The following is a 19,494-nucleotide window of genomic DNA, read 5'->3' as shown; positions in this document are numbered from 1 at the left end:
CGTTGAGGAATTAAAGCACCAAATACTTTAAGTGAGCACTATCAGTTTCTAATTAAAAGAAAGCTTTTAACGAAGAAAGCCTATCAAATAATTAAGAGATTATAGATAAAAGGAAATAAAGGTGCGATCATCAAATCTTAGCAGATTACCGAATTAAAACGAAGTAAGAACTAACACGGCGGATTCAAATACTTCAAACATTACTTAAGAATGTGTTAAACAACTATAATCAACCTTACTACTCTAAAAACAAAGTCCTAATTCAGTTGCAAGTATCGCCTAAGTGGCTTTTACAGTAAAATAGCTTTTATTACGCCATTGTAAGTGCTATAGTCGCGTGGTATTCGAGTGTAAACGCGAGTAAAGTTTTACTTTTATCCACAAAAAGGTAGTCAAAGCTCACCGCCAAATACGTGACACATAAAAGTTTGTGACGCCCGCATTTGTTTTACGCGATCACTTGATCACGATGATAGTAGGACCAGTTTTTGGTACGGCAGGGGAATTCGAAGAGAGATCAGAGATCAGAGATAAAAATCAGACTTCTTTCAATCTAAATGCAAAACAAGCTTTATTTTCCAAATAATACTTACCTTAGAAATGCTAGATTACAAATAAGTAGGTAAGCTTTATAAATTACTTACAAAGTGTCCATAAAAATGATGTAGAAAATATGTCAGTGTCATGTTAGCCACCATATATCTCATAAATCGTGTCAGCTACATAGTTGAAAAGAGACATTGAAGTTTGCGCAGTATGGCACGTACGACTCCACTCACTATGGAGTTGGAGGATAATAAATCTCTTGCCTTCTTAGACATATTAGTTAAAAGGAATCCTGATCAGACCATAAGTCACACCGTGTATCGAAAGAAGACCCATACAGATAGGTACTTAAACGGTGAATCTCACCACCACCCTAAACAGTTAGCTACCGTGGGAAAATCTTTGTTTCAGAGAGCACACGGACTCTGTGATGACAGACACCTTGCCGCTGAGCTTCAACACGTCAAGCAAGTACTGCGAGACAACAAGCTCCAAGTTCCACGGCCCCGTCACAGAAACCGAGTGAAGCCAGCCACTGTTGATCGTTTGCCTGCTGTACTACCATATGTCAGAGGAGTCACTGACAAGATTGGTTACATCCTGAAGCGAGCTTCAATTAAAACATACTTCAAGCCGCCCAAGAAGATTAGCCAGTCCTTACCATCTGTCAAGTGTCACATACCTCTACAAGATGCAGGAGTATACAAACTAGATTGTGACTGCGGCCTCTCTTACATCGGTCAAACCAAACGAAGCATAGGGACCCGCGTTAAAGAACACATAGCTGACGTCAAACACCGCCGCTCAACGAAGTCTGCAGTCGCCGAACATGCTGAAGGTTCCAGCCATTATATTAGATTTGACCAACCACAGATCCTCGCTAAAGAATCCAAATTCCTACCTAGGATGTTTCGCGAGGCTATTGAGATTAAAAAACACCCTAATTTCAATAGAGAAGATGGCTGGAAGATATCACCTACTTGGGATCCAATAATAAATAAACTCAAGGCCAAACCCAAGAGCAGCGCTGCAAGACATCAAGACACAGTGAGCTCATACTGCGTAGGTCGGACCACAAATAATTAATTAAAATATGAAGGTAGAACGAGCAACATCTTCTGTCAAGACGAACACCATCTCAGTCTGCCCGTGACCATGATACCTGCAAAGGTTTCGAAACGTCGGGAACAAAAATCTAAAATTAAAACCGCGATAAAATCCGTAAAAGTAGTTTCATTTCAATAGTTTATTTGATACATAATTAATGATTTAACAAAAATATTACACTCAGTCAAGATCTAACATTCACAAAACAGAATCTCGTAACATCCCATATCCATTTCACATAAAGCACAAGCGACCCTAACACACGTTAAACATAAAAGATCCTTCAAAGTAAATGTGTTGTCCCAGTGACCCGGCACTTTTAGTGACACTCCGACACTACCCAACTTACGACATTTACATGGAAACTAGCCAACAGCTGTTTAGCAACACTAATAGTGTCACTGCTGCTGTCGTTGTTTACAAACAATTATTTCACTTGTGACGGTCTGTGGTACTTCTATAAGTTACTTGTAACTTTTTAGGGTTTGATACCCTAAAGGTAAAAAACATAAAAATGTAAAAATCCATCCGTCAATAAGGTAAACGCTCCTAATACGGCGGTAGTCAAAATCGCTTCCTATTACGGTGGTATTTCTATTTTCGCGTTTTATTCCCGTGTAGGTAGATCAAAACCGAAACTACTTATTCTTAATCTTTTACTTTATTACTTAACTGACGTTTGCAAGTACAGCACATAGACAACACGACAAAATCAATCAGTCTCTGTAACGTAATCGACGTGAGAGGTGTTTCCATACAAACGCGGAACAACAAAAGTAAGTACACAAATATTTAGAAACTAAGTTTTTAGTATTAAGATGCCGTTCGAGTTTGTTCATTTGTTATTTATAGCATTTTCTTATTATTACACTCACTATTTAAATAGCTTATTTTATATTTGTAAGTTATTTTTTACCAAAAAAATTAAAAATAAAATACCGCCGTAATACGATACAAGTTTTGTAGATTAATCCTAATACGGTGGTATGACTCCGAAATATGAAAAGTACTGGTCATGTTTAATTGTTTATAACTTTCAAATGATTAACTTATTTAATTAGTTTCAAGTTTAGTTGAAATAATGATTAATCACATTACTTAGAAACCATATTCTGTGGTATGTGTTCTTAATTGGAAATCTAGTTAAATATGAAAACTGTCGAGTAAAAAATGTTAGTTTCTTAGAAGAGGCAACAATGGGAAGGTGTATTTTAATTTATCACAAAACAATTATTTTGTATAAATTTTAACTTGAGTTTTACAAATCTGAGCCGAAAAACTATTAATGTTTGATTAGGCATTTTTACTCTTTTGTTTATCGAAATATTTATGGGTCAGAATTAGGATTATCGAAAACATGAGTAGTTTTCCTATTACGGCGGTAATTATTTCCAGGTAACCCCGTGTGGGGTTCTAAGATCGCCTATTACGGTTCTATTCATCTATCTATACATTTAATAAATCTGTAGAAGGGTCAATTCTTTTACACTGAAAATATTGAAAAAATAAACAGCAGGGGTGTTACTGGATCGATACCAAACCCTAATATGTGATTAAAATTTATTTTGTCTGTCTGTCCGTCTGTATGGTCAGGCATCACGTGAAAAATAATTGTTCGATTTCGATGAAACTTGGTATAATTATACCTTATTTTTCAGTTTATCCATAGACGTTGTTCTGTAGAACGGCGGGTGCCGGGGAAAGTGATTTAATCCCTCGAACACCATTGATTCTCAACAATTTTCCATTTCAATTTAAGAAAATACAGTTTTCTGTAGCTTTATGTTACGCCATGACAATAAATAAGGCTCAAGGCAGGCCCTAGGAGTTGCTGGCGTAGATCTTTTTTTTAGACGGGCAACTTTAGTGGTTTCTTAGGTTTACGCGAATGTTAGACATTGAAATGAAACTACTTTTACGGATTTTATCGCGGTTTAATTTTAGAGTTTAGTTCCCGACGAAGATATCACCTACTTGGGATCCAATAATAAATAAACTCAAGGCCAAACCCAAGAGCAGCGCTGCAAGACATCAAGACACAGTGAGCTCATACTGCGTAGGTCGGACCACAAATAATTAATTAAAATATGAAGGTAGAACGAGCAACATCTTCTGTCAAGACGAACACCATCTCAGTCTGCCCGTGACCATGATACCTGCAAAGGTTTCGAAACGTCGGGCAACTTTACTTAACTCTTTCCCGTGTGAGCAGTCCAAGAAATCTTCATGTTCATATTCCGGACGAGCTCACTAACAATGTTGTGTATGCTGATGCTCTCAATTAACTATCTGCCGCATTGTCACGATCACTTTTTTATTTTTGCAAGTTTTTCGTCACAGTCAGTAATTTACTGCTTACTTTTTTTCCCAGTAATTCTGACCTTGATAAGTAGCATGTCTACTTATCAAGGACAGAATTACTGGAAAAAAAATATTTACTTACAGAACGCGAGCTCAACAACAGTAGCTCAATAGAGGGATCTCCTTAATTATTATAGGCCTAGCCGTATTTGGGTCCCATACATATTTTTAAGATGTCATTGTCAGAGTTACTCAAAATGGAAAAATGAAAAAAATCATTCACCATTAATTTTATTACGCAATTTAATAAAATCAATTTTCAATAAATGAAAAACTTACGAATTACGTTACTAACACATTAATATTATTAAATAAATATTATTTGTACGGAAATTTAATGAATATAAGTTCTGACCCTCCGTATTAGGAGCCGTCTACCGCAGTAATATGATCTGAGCAAAATTGTACCTCCGTATTAGGGAAAATCGACCAGACTATATAAATATTTTTTAAATAAGAAATATCATCAACAGATTCATAGTCTCAACAGCAATACAAAATATAAATTCCACTTTTAGCGATAGGTTTTTTTTCCACCTATAGAAATACCTAAAAATGCTTATTTTTGTTTCTTACTTTCAAATGTTTCGAAATACCTCCGTAATAGGTGCTTTTACCTTAATTGTCCATCCGTCATCAGGTGCTATTTCAATCGTAATAGCTATTAGCTAGACCGATGAAATTTACACATAATTGATCATAAAATAAAATATTCTTAAAAAAAATTCAAGTCCTTCTAAAGACATTAAAATATAACATATTTTGCCATATATTTGAGGCAATAAATCATCAGCAATGCCCGAACTGCCTACACCTCTGAAAGTATATAACATGGGAGTATTAATTTGTCGTAGTCCCCAGCGATGTCAGTCGTACGTGCCTCGACTAACCATCGACTCATTTCGCTGTTCTTCCAATGGAAATCAAAATCAAATAAATTCTTTGGACAGATCCTTTGCAAAATCCAATTCATCAAATGATAAAGACATTTTTTTATGTTTGCGTGTATTGGTTTTCAGATTGGATGATATTTTGATTATGGTAATCCGTTTTCAATGAACGGCCTGATGGTGCCTTGGCGATGGTGTGTTTTGTCACCGCACTTGGTGACAGTTATTGTTCTTTCATCAAACTTAAGTGCTGTTCATTTATCGGCGTAGCTTTTTCATGACTCTTGCTCCTCTGCAATCTCTTTTACTTTCTAAAAGGTTTTCGTATCTGTCTTTTTCTGAAGTCCTGCTCTTCATTTTCCCACGTTTTTTACACACTCACTTTTCTTGTTTGTCGTTCCGGTTGGATTCTGCAACTCAATTTTGAGACACTTCCCAACAAGCTTGCAGGCTGAAATTTTCAGGGTAGCTTCAACCCCGATGACAATGTAAGCCGCAATTATAAAATGGCTGAACCGATTTTGATAAAATTTTAATGAAGTCACATTTACCAACGTGGGTATTCCGATATTTTAAATCGATTTATTTTATTTAGTGATATAATAACTTCATTCAGGTGGTGAAAAAGTAGACATTATTTGAGGAAAGCGAAAAAATATGAGGTCGTCAGAAGAGACGTTACTGCTATGTCACTTAAGTCAAAGACTTAGTCTGCCGCAAATGTCTTGTTAGTGCCACACCAAAAGATTTCTATCTTATTCAATTAGCAATTGACTTTTTTTTAAATAACAATTAAATTAGGGTAATCAGTAGGTACGTAATGTATAGACACTTATCCAATTTGAATTGACGCAATAGTGCCATAGGTTATTTGTGTATGTTTGAGTGCTATTACGTCCGCCTACAAACTAGTTTACCTATTATCAAGGATCATACATATACATACAATAAAATCGTAAAAGTGACATTTGTACATTAAAAACTATTTACAAGAATACCTGCTGCCTGATCGACACAGTATGCGAAACCAAAGTTTTTAGACTTTTATAGAAATTATGTAAGGCCGTTTACGAAAAAATTAACGAGATTTTGGAAATTCATTTAACCTACATATTATTATTTTGTGAAGGATCAGGAATTAGAAATAATAAATTGTTTTGGTTAGCCATTCTGTTGCAGGGTATACCAAATTTTAACGTAATTTTTTATGCATTTTTTCTAGCACCCAGAGTAATCTTCAATTTACATTAAAAAATTTGGGATAAACCACCAGCGTAAAATTTTGTTTAAAAGAAATCGTTGTCAAAGTCGCAAGTAACAAATAGTTTCAAATAATAAATTGGTGTAATATAATTGAGGAAACGCAAGATTATTTAAAACCGTTTTTATAGCCGGTCGATATAAATGAATAGTTTTCTTTATTTAGTTAAGAGAGTTCCATGAGTTACGGAAGGCTGCTTCAAGCGCCTATCGTCATAAAAGTTGGTATTAAGTAACTTATCATGGAGCGATCTTCCACAACGGAGCGTGTTCGGTTTAAAGTCAACGGCGTCGAACATTCAGGTAAATACCAAAATGAAATAAATTTAATAATTACCTGAAGAAATATATTTTTTCATTATTTCGCACATCAAAGGAGACCTGACCCAGACCAGGTATCACATAAGTGATTGTTTAAGTGGAAAATGTGACGTGTCGCGCCAATGGGATCAGTGCGGTGACTTATACCACTTGGCTATCCCACGCAGTCATTATTGGATAAGCCTATTTGTCATAGTTTTACTCCGATCGATATTTTTTTGTGTGAGTGTGGAAATAGTATTTTCAAGTAATTCATTCAATATGTGTAGTGGGATGCGAGGTGAGCTCGGACGTGACGTTGCTGGACTACGTCCGCGACGAGATCGGGCTGAAGGGCACCAAGTACATGTGTCGCGAGGCTGGGTGCGGCGCGTGCGTGCTCAGCGTGCGGCGCGGTGATACACCGTCCTACGGAGTAAACTCGGTAAGTATAATTCCGCTCCCTGATTGACAGTCTAATTCTGCAATCATGGTAATAAAACTAGCCTGCTCTCTGCTCTGGTATTGGTGGATTTTTTTAACTATAGCTTACCAACCCAAACGTATTTTTATTGCACTTACGTACCTTTTCATATAAAATTATGTAAATAAAGCCCAAAACAGTTTCTCTTCTTTAATACGTAAATTAATTTAAAAAAAATATCGTTTCGCTATAAATTATAGAATGTAATGAAATTTTTACATAACTTTTAAGTGCATGATGCCCGTGACATCATGCCATGGCTTGGAGATCACCACTATTGAAGGGTTGGGAAACAGAAAGAAAGGCTACCACCCGCTGCAGAAGACCCTGGCAGAAGACCACGGTTCGCAGTGTGGGTACTGCTCACCTGGTTTGGTCATGTCTATGTTCAGGTAAACTAACCATAATCACAAATGACTGACCTCGATGGCACCTGTAAATAATAAAAAACAAAAATTCGTTCTTTTTGTTTGCAGTCTCGTCAAAACAAACCCAAATATCACAATGCTAGAGATTGAGAAATCACTCGGCAGTAACGTCTGTCGCTGCACCGGATTCAGACCGATCCTAGAAGCCTTCAGAAAGTTTGCTAAAGATGCTCCGAAACAAATAACTCTCCCTGACATTGAAGATCTTCACATCTGCAAGAAGACAGGCGAAGAGTGTGATAAGAGTAACTGTGAGGAGAGAGAGTGGTGCTTTGTGGATAAAGAAGATATTATTGAAATTAAATTAAAAGATGGGAGACTTTGGGTCCGAGTGCAAGAAGTAAAGGACATATTTAAGATTTTTCAAAAAGAAGGCAAGGATTCCTATATGCTTATGAGCGGTAATACTGGAAAAGGTAAAAGGTTTCTACAGTCAAATCATAAATGTATAACTTGTCTTGAAACTTTATACAATATTTTTTTCCATGTTCAAGGTGTTTATCCAATAGATGAGTATCCTCGAGTCCTTATTGATATAAGTGGTGTCAAAGATCTGAAAGGTTACGCTCTAGATAAGAATCTAATAGTGAATGCTGGAACAACACTAACTGAGTTTCTAGAGATATTAAAAAAGTCTGCTGATAGAGAAAACTTTAGGTATTTGCAGAAATTCTACGATCATATCCTGGAAGTTGCACATGTCCCTGTCAGAAATGTAAGTAGGTTTAAAACTTATGATGTACACGTACTAGTATCTGGTAGCAACACAAGGCCTTTTAAACATGATACTAATAGTGATGATGGGATTCAAGATTCAAACTCCAGAGATTTGGGCTTAACGTTGATAAGTTAGGTAAAAAAAATCTAACTAAGACTGGCAAGCGTGTGTATTTTTTATGAGTTAACCCTATACTAAATTTCATAACGAATCCGTTTAAGCGTAATAAGGTAACAGCCGTAGATACCTACCCATATTGTCGCCCTTTAAAATCAATGTGACTATCGTCAAATAAAAAAATATGGCTAATTTTTTTGGAAGAGCATCGTTAAATTTTAATAATGTTATCTTTTCTTAAAAATATATTTTTTTAAGGTAGCGTCCATCGCTGGCAACCTCATGTTAAAGAACAAAAACAACTGGTTCTCCTCAGATATTTTTCTGCTTTTGGAAACAGTGGGGGCTCAAGTTACCATACGTAAGTTTAATAATATTTCAGTTTAAAAAGCATGTTACGGGTTTATAGAGCAATTCTTAACTTTTAGAAATAAGCTCCTTGATTAAGAGGACTTTGACAATGCAGCAGTTTATGAAGACAAATATGAGGGGTCGAGTTATTTTGAATATAATGTTACCACCACTAACTAATGATCATAAATTAGTAACGTTAAGGGTGAGTTTACTTATTCTCAACTAAATGAAAATAAAAAAGAAATGATGTGAAATAATGAAACTCAATCTGTTTCAGGTAATGCCTCGCTCCCAAAGCGCACATTCATTAATAAACGCCGGAGTTTTATACAAAATTACTTCTGACAACATAGTCAAGAACGCAAGAATTGTTTTTGGAGCTCTCTCATCATCTTTTGTTCGCGCTTCTGAAACGGAGAAGTTCCTAATCGGGAAGAAATTGTTTACAAATCAAACTTTAGGTTCTGCACTTAATATTTTGGAGAAAGAACTAATTGTAATTGAAAATCCACCAGAAGCTTCAGTGGAGTACAGGAAGAAAGTTGCTCTCGGATTGTTTTACAAAGTACTTAAAAGTTTCTGATAATTGACCTTAGAATTATGTATATAGACTTTCACATAGACAAATATTTGAGTGAAACAGAAATGCTTATCAGAAATCTGGGTGATTTTAAATATTTTGAAGTTGTTTGTTAGTATTTTATTTATATTGCTTGTTATTTCAGGGACTGCTTCAGCTGGCTCCAACCAATATCCTTAATGCTCGCTATCGCTCTGGAGCAATTAATCTCCATGAAACACGGCCTGTGTCCAGAGCCGTCCAAATGTTTGAAACCGATCAAAAAATGTGGCCCATTAACCAGCCAATAATGCAAGTCGATGCTTAGGTAACTATAATAAGTAGCAAATGTAACAATTGAATGGCCTGAAAAAATTAAATTCGACTAAAAATATATTTTTGGCTTAATTTAACAGCTTAAAACGTCTGGAGAAGCTTTCTACGTTGAAGATCTTCCACAGTATCCCAACGAAGTATTTTGCGCCCTTGCTCTTAGTACTGTAGCTGTCGGTGACATAGTGTCTATTGATGCAAGCAAGGCTCTGGTAATGACAACTGTTGACTTTTATCATAACAAGAGTTTTTGCCTAATAAGGTGAATTCGAAATTTCATTTTCAGGCATACCCAGGCGTCATTGCGTTTTATTCTGCTAAAGATATTCCAGGAGTAAACGCATTCATTTTACCACTGAATATCATATTTTCTTCAGACGAAGAAGTGTTTTGCAGTGGTCACGTGCAATACTTTAACCAACCCATAGGAGCAGTTGTGGCTGAGACTCGAGCTATTGCTGACCGAGCTGCAAAATTGGTCGAAGCCATTTATGAGAACGTAAAAGAGCCTATCATGGATGTAAAAAGGAATAAAGATAACCCTGATAAAACAGTACTATTTTCTGAAATGAATGCAACTGATAGAGGAGGAAACGTTGCAAGCGTTGTGAAGGGTGCCAATTCTATTTATGGACAGTACCATTTCTCTATTGAAACATTAACAACAGTCATTAAACCCTCTGAACAAGGGCTAGACGTACATACCTCATCACATTGGATAGAAGGTGTTCAAATAATGATCTCTAAGGCTTTGAAAATGGAACAGAATCGGTGAGATTTTAATTATCATTTTTTTCAACTGATTTTGAACCGTTACAAGTTATATAACTACACATTTTGCTTATACTAGGATTGACGTACATACGCGTCGAGTCGGAGGCTCTTTTGGCATCAAAGTAACGCGCATAATTCAAGGATCTGTAGCTGCCGCCTTAGTGGCGAAAAAGCTCAACAGGCCTTGCAGGTTTATACAGTCTTTAACTACCAACATGCGGGCTGTAGGTAAACGGTTGCCATGCTTTTCAGAGTTTGAGGTAAGATCATTTTAATGTTAACTAAAATAAAGAGTATATTACGGCTGCGTTTCTACCAGAGATGTCTGGGCGTAGCGAGGAATGTGTTTGTTAATAAATAAAAATATTCACATTTTCACAGTTTTGCTATTCTTCTACATACGATACATTTTGAAAGCACAGCTTGACATCATTGTACGTATTTCTGATTCTGACACATTTCCTTCAGACATCTCCGGTGGAAATGGAACTGAAAACTTTTAAATACTGAGATAATAACATAATTATGATATTTATACGTGATAAAAAATATTTCAGGCTGGAGTTGACTGTTTCGGCAAAATTCAATACTTGAACTTGGATAATTATGAAGATCACGGGTACAAGATTAATGAGCAGTTTAACCTACTAGGTTTGGGAGTTTATAATAACGCCTATGAGAAATCCCGATGGAACTTTAGGACTTTCAGCTCTACGACTGATACTGCAAAAAATACTTGGGCACGAGCTCCAGGTAACCTAAAAATAATTATAATTGACTCATACATACAAAAAACATTTTTTTTTTCTTTAGCTATGTATTATTGATTTAACGCAGGTACTTTTGAAAACATAGCGATGGCAGAGATGGTCATGGAACAAATTGCATATCAGATGGAATTAGACCATCTAGACGTGAGGCTTGCTAACTTAGACCCAGAGCACGCTAGCTCCCTTAAAGAAATGCTTGACAATATTGTCATAAAATCTGATTACAAGAATCGGAAAGACTTGGTAACAAAATTCAACTCTGACAACAGATGGAAAAAACGTGGTTTGAGATTTGCATTCCTCAGGTGGACTCCTTTTGGTGGTTTGAATATGTACATTAGTCTGTCTGTCTACCGAGGTGACGGCACAGTTGTCATTACTCACGGAGGAATCGAAATGGGCCAAGGTATAAATACCAAGGCTGTACAGGTAGCAGCTTATTTACTAAACATTCCTGTGGAAAAGATTAAAATTAAAGAGAATAATACAATGATTGGCCCTAACTGCAACTACTCGGGCGGTAGTATTCTGAATCAGAATATTATAGTTGGTGTGAGACGAGCTTGTGAGGAACTCTTAGCAAGACTTCAACCTGTAAGAGATCACATGGATAATCCTACTTGGAAAGAACTGATAACTGAGGCATATAATAATAATGTGGATTTACAAACTACTGGTTTTACGAAGGTGACGGAACAATACACTCATACTGCTTATGGCGTTACTCTCGCTGAAGTGGAAATTGATGTGTTAACTGGAGAAATGGAAGTTTTGAGGGTTGACCTTTGTGAAGATGTAGGTTTGAGTATCAGTCCAGAGATTGATGTAGGCCAGGTGAGTGAATTTAGATGTTGTAAAATAACGATTTAATTCAACAATATCTAAGGGTCCTTATTAATGATTATATTGCGGAATTGATAGAAACTATTATTTTTTAAACAGGTAGAAGGAGCATTTATTATGGGTATGGGTTATTGGACGTGCGAGAATCTAGTCTACTCAAAAACTGGAGAACTCCTCACTGATAGAACATGGAACTACAACGTGCCGCTAGCCAGGGATATTCCGCAAGATTGGAGAGTTTATTTCAGGAAGAATTCCTACTCTGAGGATCTCCTTTTTGGATCAAAGTGTAAGTAGTGTATATCATTTGCCAGTATTTGAAACTACAATGATGACATCGCACTAATATTATTAGTATGTTTGTTACTTTTTCACGCCTTAACGCTTGAACCGATTTTCATGAAAGTTTTGAAGGATAAAACTTCGGTTTTCAAATGGTAATGCTTTAACAGCTTTAACCTACATCTAGGCAGACGAGGCTGCGAGAACAAACTAGTCATAATATATGCCGAACTAAACTTAATACCCTTGTAGTAGATTTATAAATCAAAAGCCTTAGTTGCTGCGGTAGTCAATAAATAACGATTGGGCAATTTCTGACTTCATAATTATCGCTACTTCGGCCAATACACAGCATTTTGAGGGATAACATCACATTGTATATTCATGGTAATTGGTCGGCCATTGTCTACAAGGAACGATGTAATTTATTTCCTTGGGAAACTCTTATCATTGGTCTCCATTATGATCCTATTATTCCCTTAAAATTTATGTTGTTCATTTTGAATATTATTTTAATCTTTCGTTACATTGTTGTTGGTTGTGTTTACTATATCTTGCCGATTGTGTGGGGCTTTGAATATTGATGGTGTACCTTAACAACAACCACTTCAACAGAATTTAAAAAATTAGATATTATTAGCGCATAACTTTCATCTCTATCCGACTGTAAAGGTAGGGGAATGCTTTTCGCGCGTATTTTTTTTTGTGTGTAATATTCTTATAATAGTTTCCCTATAATGTAGGTATTAAATCTCATTATAGTCATTGTTTCAACGTCAATCACTTAGTTGTTCTTAAGTAGGTGGTTTTAGTGGTTTAGTTCTTCTCATTACTGTCATACTTATTTGCGGTAAAGCGTAAATGTTTAAATTATTTCAAGATTTACTGAAACTCATAATCTTTCGTTTTTTTTAATTTTAAAGCCATTTTTTTGCTTTCGTCGTTAAGATTTAGTTTCTTTTAATCATTCATTGGCCTAGCCTTTTCCCAACTATGTTGGAGTCGGCTACCAGTCCAACCGGTTTCAGCTAAGTACCAGTGTTTTACAAGGAGCGACTGCCTATCTGACCTCCTTAACCCAGTTACCTGGGCAACACGATACCCCGTGGTTAGACTGGCTGTCAGACTTTTTCAAGCTTCTGACTACCTGTAACGACTGTCAAAGATATAAGAATAACAGCCGGGACCCACAATTTAACGTGCCTTCCGAAACACGGAGGAACTCGTTATGACAAAGATGGTCACCCATCTACAGACCAACCGCGTCAAGCATAGCTTAACCTGTGATCGTATCACTTATGCGGTTATAGCTTAGCCACGAGCTCCTCCTTTAGTTAGTTTTATTTAGTTTCTTTTAATGTGTTTCTTATATTATCATATACTAGGTATTGGTGAACCACCGATATGTATGTCGATCGTCATAGCCTTCGCAATACGAGCAGCTATAGTCGCTGCCAGGCAGGAGTCGGGGATCCCTACAAAGCAATGGTTCCCAGAAGGTATAAATAAATCATTCACCAAAATATTAAAATTTGTTTTTAGAACTCCGTTTAAAAATAATATAAAAAAAATTACATTGAAAATAATAGTAATAAACAAACAACCATTTGATAACTTATTTTGTTCTTTAAACATATTCCGAGGCCTTGGTCATCATGGCCTGTCCTGCGGCAGGAGCGCGGGGCGTATACCGCGTCATGCAAATATTAATGACATCATTCGTCGTGCTCTTGTCACTGCTGGTGTACCTGCCGTTTTAGAACCCAATGGTTTGGTACGCAACGATGGTAAGAGACCTGACGGAATGTCATTGCTGCCTTGGAAATTGGGTCGGCCTTTGGTGTGGGACGCGACATGCGTCGACACCCTCGCGCCATCCCATGTTCTAAGTTCAGCGGTCTCGCCGGGCGCTGCTGCTGGAGCCGCGGAAGCCCTAAAACGGCGGAAATATAATAACCTTGTTGGTAATTATATTTTTGACCCGTTTGGGGTCGAAACGTTCGGGACATGGGGACCAGGTGCACGAGTTCTTTATAAAGAACTCGCAAAGCGTTTGGTCGACTCTACACGTGATCAGAAGGCTGGTCTATATTTTGCCCAAAGACTTAGCATTGCCATACAACGTTGCAATGCAGCCAGCCTTCTGGGCACGTTTCCCGACTTTGGCAGGGATGAGGATATCTTTTTTGACGCTTTGTAAATAATGCATATTTTTCTTTTTATATTATATAGCTTTCAAAATGTAAATATTAGTTTAGTTTAGTTCCTAGATACTACTAATTCCGAGGCTAAACTTTTTAATTGTTACAAACTTTTTACCTATCTATTATATATAAATTTAACTGTTCGTGTGTGTTATCACTGAACTCTTTCTACACAGCTTGATGACAAGACTGAAAGTTTTTTTTTGTTATCTATGTTTCGTTTAGATTCACAAAAAGACAAAAATAAGTTCGCTGGATCCGTTAAGGGATTCTAATATTGTTAATTACGTTGATCATAGCATACATTCGTTTTATTTTACAACGTGATCTCTTTCCGCAGATGGACCATACACCGTTGAAAGAAGATGCCTCCTCACATCGACTAACGTTGCTGATTTTAAGTTTTATTAGAATTTAAGAGAAATTACTTTATTAATAAATAATAATTTAAAAAAAACTGTAATCAAAACGATTTATTTTATTTGAAAAAAATAACTTCGACATAGTACCTACATGGTATATCCTGTATGAGTTATTCATAGTTAACCTTGTGTTTTATCGAGTTTGTTGCCAGTTTTTCACTATAACTACTCTACTCTACACTCTAACAGCGTAACTAGCAGACATCAATGGGTCGCTTTGCAAGTGTATGGACCTAATTGATATAAAACCTTATAATTTGATTTATAATTTAAGGGTCCCACGTGACTAAAGAGGTGATGATAAGTAAATTGAATAGAATTAATGCAGCAAATTAAAATATCTATTGCACTGGCATCCCATCAAAAAATAATATAGATACATAGATAAAAATATTCAGACGATCTTCGAACGACGACCTTAGCAAAATACACCTTTTTTGGAAGTTTCCTTTACTTTGAATTGAACTCTACTCCCTCGGAAGAGGAAGCATCTATTGACTGAACTTACACCACCGTGCCATAAGTAACACACCGCAAGTACACCGCTTGGCACGACGATGACGCATCAAGAAGACTATTTGAACTCAGTGTATATCGCATTTATGTCACGAATAAATGTTTAAATTTTTGTTATCTATACTATTTAATTACCCATTACGAAAAATTATCTTGATTGATTTCTTTTCAATTCAATTGTCGCAAAACAAAAGAACGTTTAAAGTAAATTTGAATTTTCGATGTTTTGAGGAATTATTTATAGTAAATGTTTGAATATTTTAATATGACATTTCATTAAGCCGCCAGCTAGTGAGGGACTATTAGATGCCGTTTGTTAAGTTGGTCGACACCCTGCCGCTCTAACAGTACTATAATTGTAGTTGTGGAAATGTGACAGCACGCTATATAGCGTAGTCTATCTCTTTCACACCTTCAATGTAATCACCATGTAGGTAGTCCTATCTTACAGCATAGTAGGTAGGTTCATAGATATAAAAACGAGTTTGTTGTCTTCAATAGTGGGTAACTATTCAAATGTAGGTACTTTCTGCGTAATAGAAACTGCGATCTGTAAGTGATAGTAAATGTAGACTGTATGCAAATTTTATTAGTACTTACTAACTTAAATTATTCCTGTACTTTTTTTAGTTAAATAGATACGATGATGTTGGTACTCCATACAATTATATGCATTATTCGATCAATTTTCCTTTAATTAACTGTCAGCGAGTTAATTGCTTGTCTACGATGAACCGAGTTCAGTTTAAAGTAAACGGTGTTCCATATTCAGGTAATTATTTTTTTAGTCAAACGTGAATTTATGGGCAAGTTATTTTTTTAGGATCTGATGCCTCAAACGAAATGGGCTGACAGTAAGACGTTGATTTTTTTTAGATTTTTTGCGACATCTAATTAAATTATAACTGATATCTTGTGCAGTGGGATGCGAGGTGAGCTCGGACGTGACACTCCTGGACTACGTCCGCGACGAGATCGGGCTGAAGGGCACCAAGTACATGTGTCGCGAGGCTGGGTGCGGCGCGTGCGTGCTCAGCGTGCGGCGCGGTGACACACCATCCTACAGCGTCAACTCGGTAAGTTTAAGAGAGCACAGTGCTCATTAAAGGATATCAAAATCTTTGGATATTAATTTAAATGACCTATAAAATTACGTTCTTTAGTGCATGATGCCCGTAGTGTCATGCCATGGTTTGGAGATAACAACTATCGAAGAGTTGGGGGACAGGAAGAAAGGCTACCACGCGCTGCAGACGACCCTGGCGGAAGACCACGGCTCCCAGTGTGGGTACTGCTCACCTGGCTTGGTCATGTCTATGTACAGGTAAAGGTAAACCAAATAGCGAATAACCTTAGTTCAAATTTGTATGATTTTGTACATAAATAATAAGTTGTATGCTATTCAAACATCATTACGTTCTGTAGTCTCGTCCAAACAAATCCGAATATCACAATGCTAGAAGTACAAAAATCGCTCGGCAGCAACATCTGCCGCTGCACTGGATACAGACCGATCCTTGACGCTTTCAAGAAATTTGCCAAAGATGCTCCGAGACAAATAACTCTCCCTGATATTGAAGATCTTCACATCTGCAAGAAGACTGGCGAAGAGTGTGATAAGAGTAACTGTGAGGAGAGTGAGTGGTGCTTTGTGGATAAAGAAGATATTATTGAAATTAAATTGAAAGATGGGAGACTTTGGGTCCGAGTGCAAGAAGTAAGAGACATCTTCAAGATTTTTGACAGAGAAGGCGATAGTTCCTATATGCTTATTCATGGTAATACGGGAAAAGGTTAGTAAACTTACAGATTCCAATATCGTATATTTTGCGCAACTATGCTATTAGTATTTTTAAAAAAAAACCAATTTCAATGCCTTAACATTTTCAGGTGTCTTTCCAATTGATGAGTATCCACGCCTTCTTATTGATATAAGTGGAGTCCAAGAACTGAAAGGCTACGTTTTAGATCAGAACCTAATAATAAAAGCTGGAACAACACTCACTGAGTTTTTAGAGATACTGAAAACGGTTGCTAAGAGCGAATACTTTGGTTATTTGGATAAAATTCACGCTCACATTTTAAAAGTAGCACATATTCCTGTCAGAAATGTAAGTTATCCCTTTTTAATAAACCAAAACAAAAGGTACTTATTTATCATCTACAACAAACCAAAGCCATTCATTTTAACTATGTAAAAAGGAACAGATTTTTTTTTTTTAATTTCAAATTCAATTGAAACCCCCCCACATTGCTCACCCTTCACCGTTTCATTAGTAAAGTTGCGCAATGCACTCCTAAAACGTATTATTTTGTAGGTGGCCTCCATAGCTGGAAACCTCATGCTGAAGAATCAAAACAATTCGTTCTCATCAGATGTTTTCCTGCTTCTAGAGACAGTTGGTGCTCAAGTTACCATACGTAAATATAAAAACCAATTAGTTTTGTGTGATGATCAATTTGACCGTATGTAGTACGCATAATGATTTTGTTCTTTTAGAAATAGATCGCTTGACAAATAAGACATTGACGATGCAAGATTTTGTTAAGATGAATATGAAAGGCCGTGTGATTTTAAATATAATTTTACCTCCTTTAGGCAAGGAATGTCGATTGGTTACTTTTAAGGTAAGCAAACATTTCAATACATTTTTTTTGTGAAATCACTTGAGACAAAACTCAATGAAAATAACCGTGAAGAAACGAAAATAAGACAGCACAAATAACTTTTATTATTAAACAATAATTATGGTTTTGCGATAAAAATAATACTATTTCAGGTTATGCCCCGCTCACAAAGTGCTCATGCACTGATAAATGCAGGGTTTCTCTATAAAATGAAATCTGCAACCAGCAATGTAGTGCACACCGCAAGGATTGTATTCGGCGCTCTCTCACCGTCTTTTGTTCGAGCCACAGTCACAGAAGAGTTTTTAATCGGGAAAAAATTATTCACCAATGAGACTTTGAAATCAGCACTAGAGAAATTGGAGAAAGAGTTGGTGGTAGTTGAAAATCCTCCAGAACCTTCTGTAGAATACAGAAAGAAAGTTGCACTTGGATTATTTTATAAGGTATTTCCTGAAAGAGCAAGTTACCTTAGAAAACAATTTTATCATAAAGGTTGATGCGTGTGTGAATTCTTGTATGTGTGAATAATTTTGATGCATTCATATGCAAGCATTCCCCTGCGCACTAATCCAGTAGATACTAATCTAATCTTTGTACCGTTGTCGTAGGGACTTTTGCAACTGGCACCTGCTAATGTTGTGGATGGTCGCTATCGCTCTGGAGCTATCAACCTCCATGATTCTCGACCTGTGTCTCGAGCCGTTCAAACATTTGAAACCAATCAAACAATCTGGCCTGTCAACCAACCAATAATGCAAGTCGACGCTTTGGTAAATACTTAAGTCATTGAAAATTAAAATGGATTCATAGATTTTAAAGAAATCAAAAGATTAATCATTCTTTGTTTATTCCAGCTCAAAACTTCTGGTGAAGCTTTCTTTGTTGATGACCTTCCAAAATATCTTAACGAAGTATTTTGCGCTCTCGCTCTCAGTACTGTAGCTGTCGGCGACATTGTATCCATTGATGCAAGCAAGGCTCTGGTATAACTGATATATCTCTGTCTATTTGTTAGTACAAAACTAGAGGTAGTGTAAAATATTTATGAATAACCGTTATTTTTTGTAGGAATACCCGGGGGTTATTGCATTCTACACAGCTAAGGACATTCCAGGAATCAATTCATTTATTCTTCCACTTAACTTTGTTTTCATTTCGTCTGAAGAAGTATTCTCCAGTGGTTCCATTCAATATTATAACCAACCCATCGGAGTTATTGTAGCTGAAACTCGAGCCATTGCTGAGAGAGCTGCCAAATTAGTTCAAGCAACATATAAAAACATTAAAGATCCGGTTGTTGATATAAAAGAGGCCAAAAATAATCCTGAGAGAACAACACTCTTTGCTGAACTAAATGCAACAGATGAAGGAGAAAACGTTGAAGAAGTAATAAAAGGGTCCAATACAATTTATGGGCAGTACCATTTTTCTACTGAAACATTAACTACTGTCATTAAACCTTCTGAACATGGTTTGGATGTTTATACCTCAACACATTGGACAGAAGGTATTCAAATAATGATCGCAAAGGCGTTAAAGATGGATCAAAACCGGTGAGAATATGCTATATCTATATGATATGTAGGTAATACATA

General features: G+C 36.4%; 2 protein-coding genes across 2 annotated transcripts; both read left to right on the top strand.

Annotated features, from left to right (window-relative positions):
* The first annotated feature begins 7,182 nt into the window (after window positions 1–7,182).
* Window positions 7,183–19,456, top strand: LOC113503934 (xanthine dehydrogenase-like). The gene is made up of 9 exons (XM_026886078.1): window positions 7,183–7,340; window positions 7,425–7,663; window positions 16,879–17,061; window positions 17,159–17,379; window positions 17,587–17,667; window positions 18,049–18,342; window positions 18,508–18,669; window positions 18,754–18,882; window positions 18,968–19,456. The coding sequence occupies exons 1-9, from the start codon at window positions 7,183–7,185 to the stop codon at window positions 19,454–19,456; spliced, it is 1,956 nt and encodes a 651-aa protein (XP_026741879.1).
* On the top strand, window positions 15,998–16,596 carry LOC113503896 (xanthine dehydrogenase 1-like). Its single transcript, XM_026886030.1, has 3 exons — window positions 15,998–16,040; window positions 16,190–16,344; window positions 16,432–16,596. Exons 1-3 carry the CDS (start codon window positions 15,998–16,000, stop codon window positions 16,594–16,596), a joined length of 363 nt encoding a protein of 120 aa, XP_026741831.1.
* Window positions 19,457–19,494: the final 38 nt, after the last annotated feature.

Source organism: Trichoplusia ni, chromosome 20, assembly GCF_003590095.1.
Source record: "Trichoplusia ni isolate ovarian cell line Hi5 chromosome 20, tn1, whole genome shotgun sequence".
NCBI classification, from domain to species: Eukaryota; Metazoa; Arthropoda; class Insecta; order Lepidoptera; family Noctuidae; genus Trichoplusia; species Trichoplusia ni.
Note: the sequence above shows the minus strand (reverse complement) of the source record. Positions and strands in the feature narration are given on the sequence as shown.

Excerpts from the sequence above, each read along its gene's own strand:
- LOC113503934 (XM_026886078.1), top strand. The coding sequence starts at position 7,183 with ATGATGCCCGTGACATCATGCCATGGCTTGGAGATCACCACTATTGAA. Across the intron at positions 7,664-16,878 it reads GTGCTTTGTGGATAAAGAAG|AGTGTGATAAGAGTAACTGT; the intron begins ATATTATTGAAA and ends AGACTGGCGAAG. Across the intron at positions 18,883-18,967 it reads TTGATGCAAGCAAGGCTCTG|GAATACCCGGGGGTTATTGC; the intron begins GTATAACTGATA and ends TATTTTTTGTAG.
- LOC113503896 (XM_026886030.1), top strand. The coding sequence starts at position 15,998 with ATGAACCGAGTTCAGTTTAAAGTAAACGGTGTTCCATATTCAG. Across the intron at positions 16,041-16,189 it reads AAACGGTGTTCCATATTCAG|TGGGATGCGAGGTGAGCTCG; the intron begins GTAATTATTTTT and ends TATCTTGTGCAG. Across the intron at positions 16,345-16,431 it reads CATCCTACAGCGTCAACTCG|TGCATGATGCCCGTAGTGTC; the intron begins GTAAGTTTAAGA and ends TACGTTCTTTAG.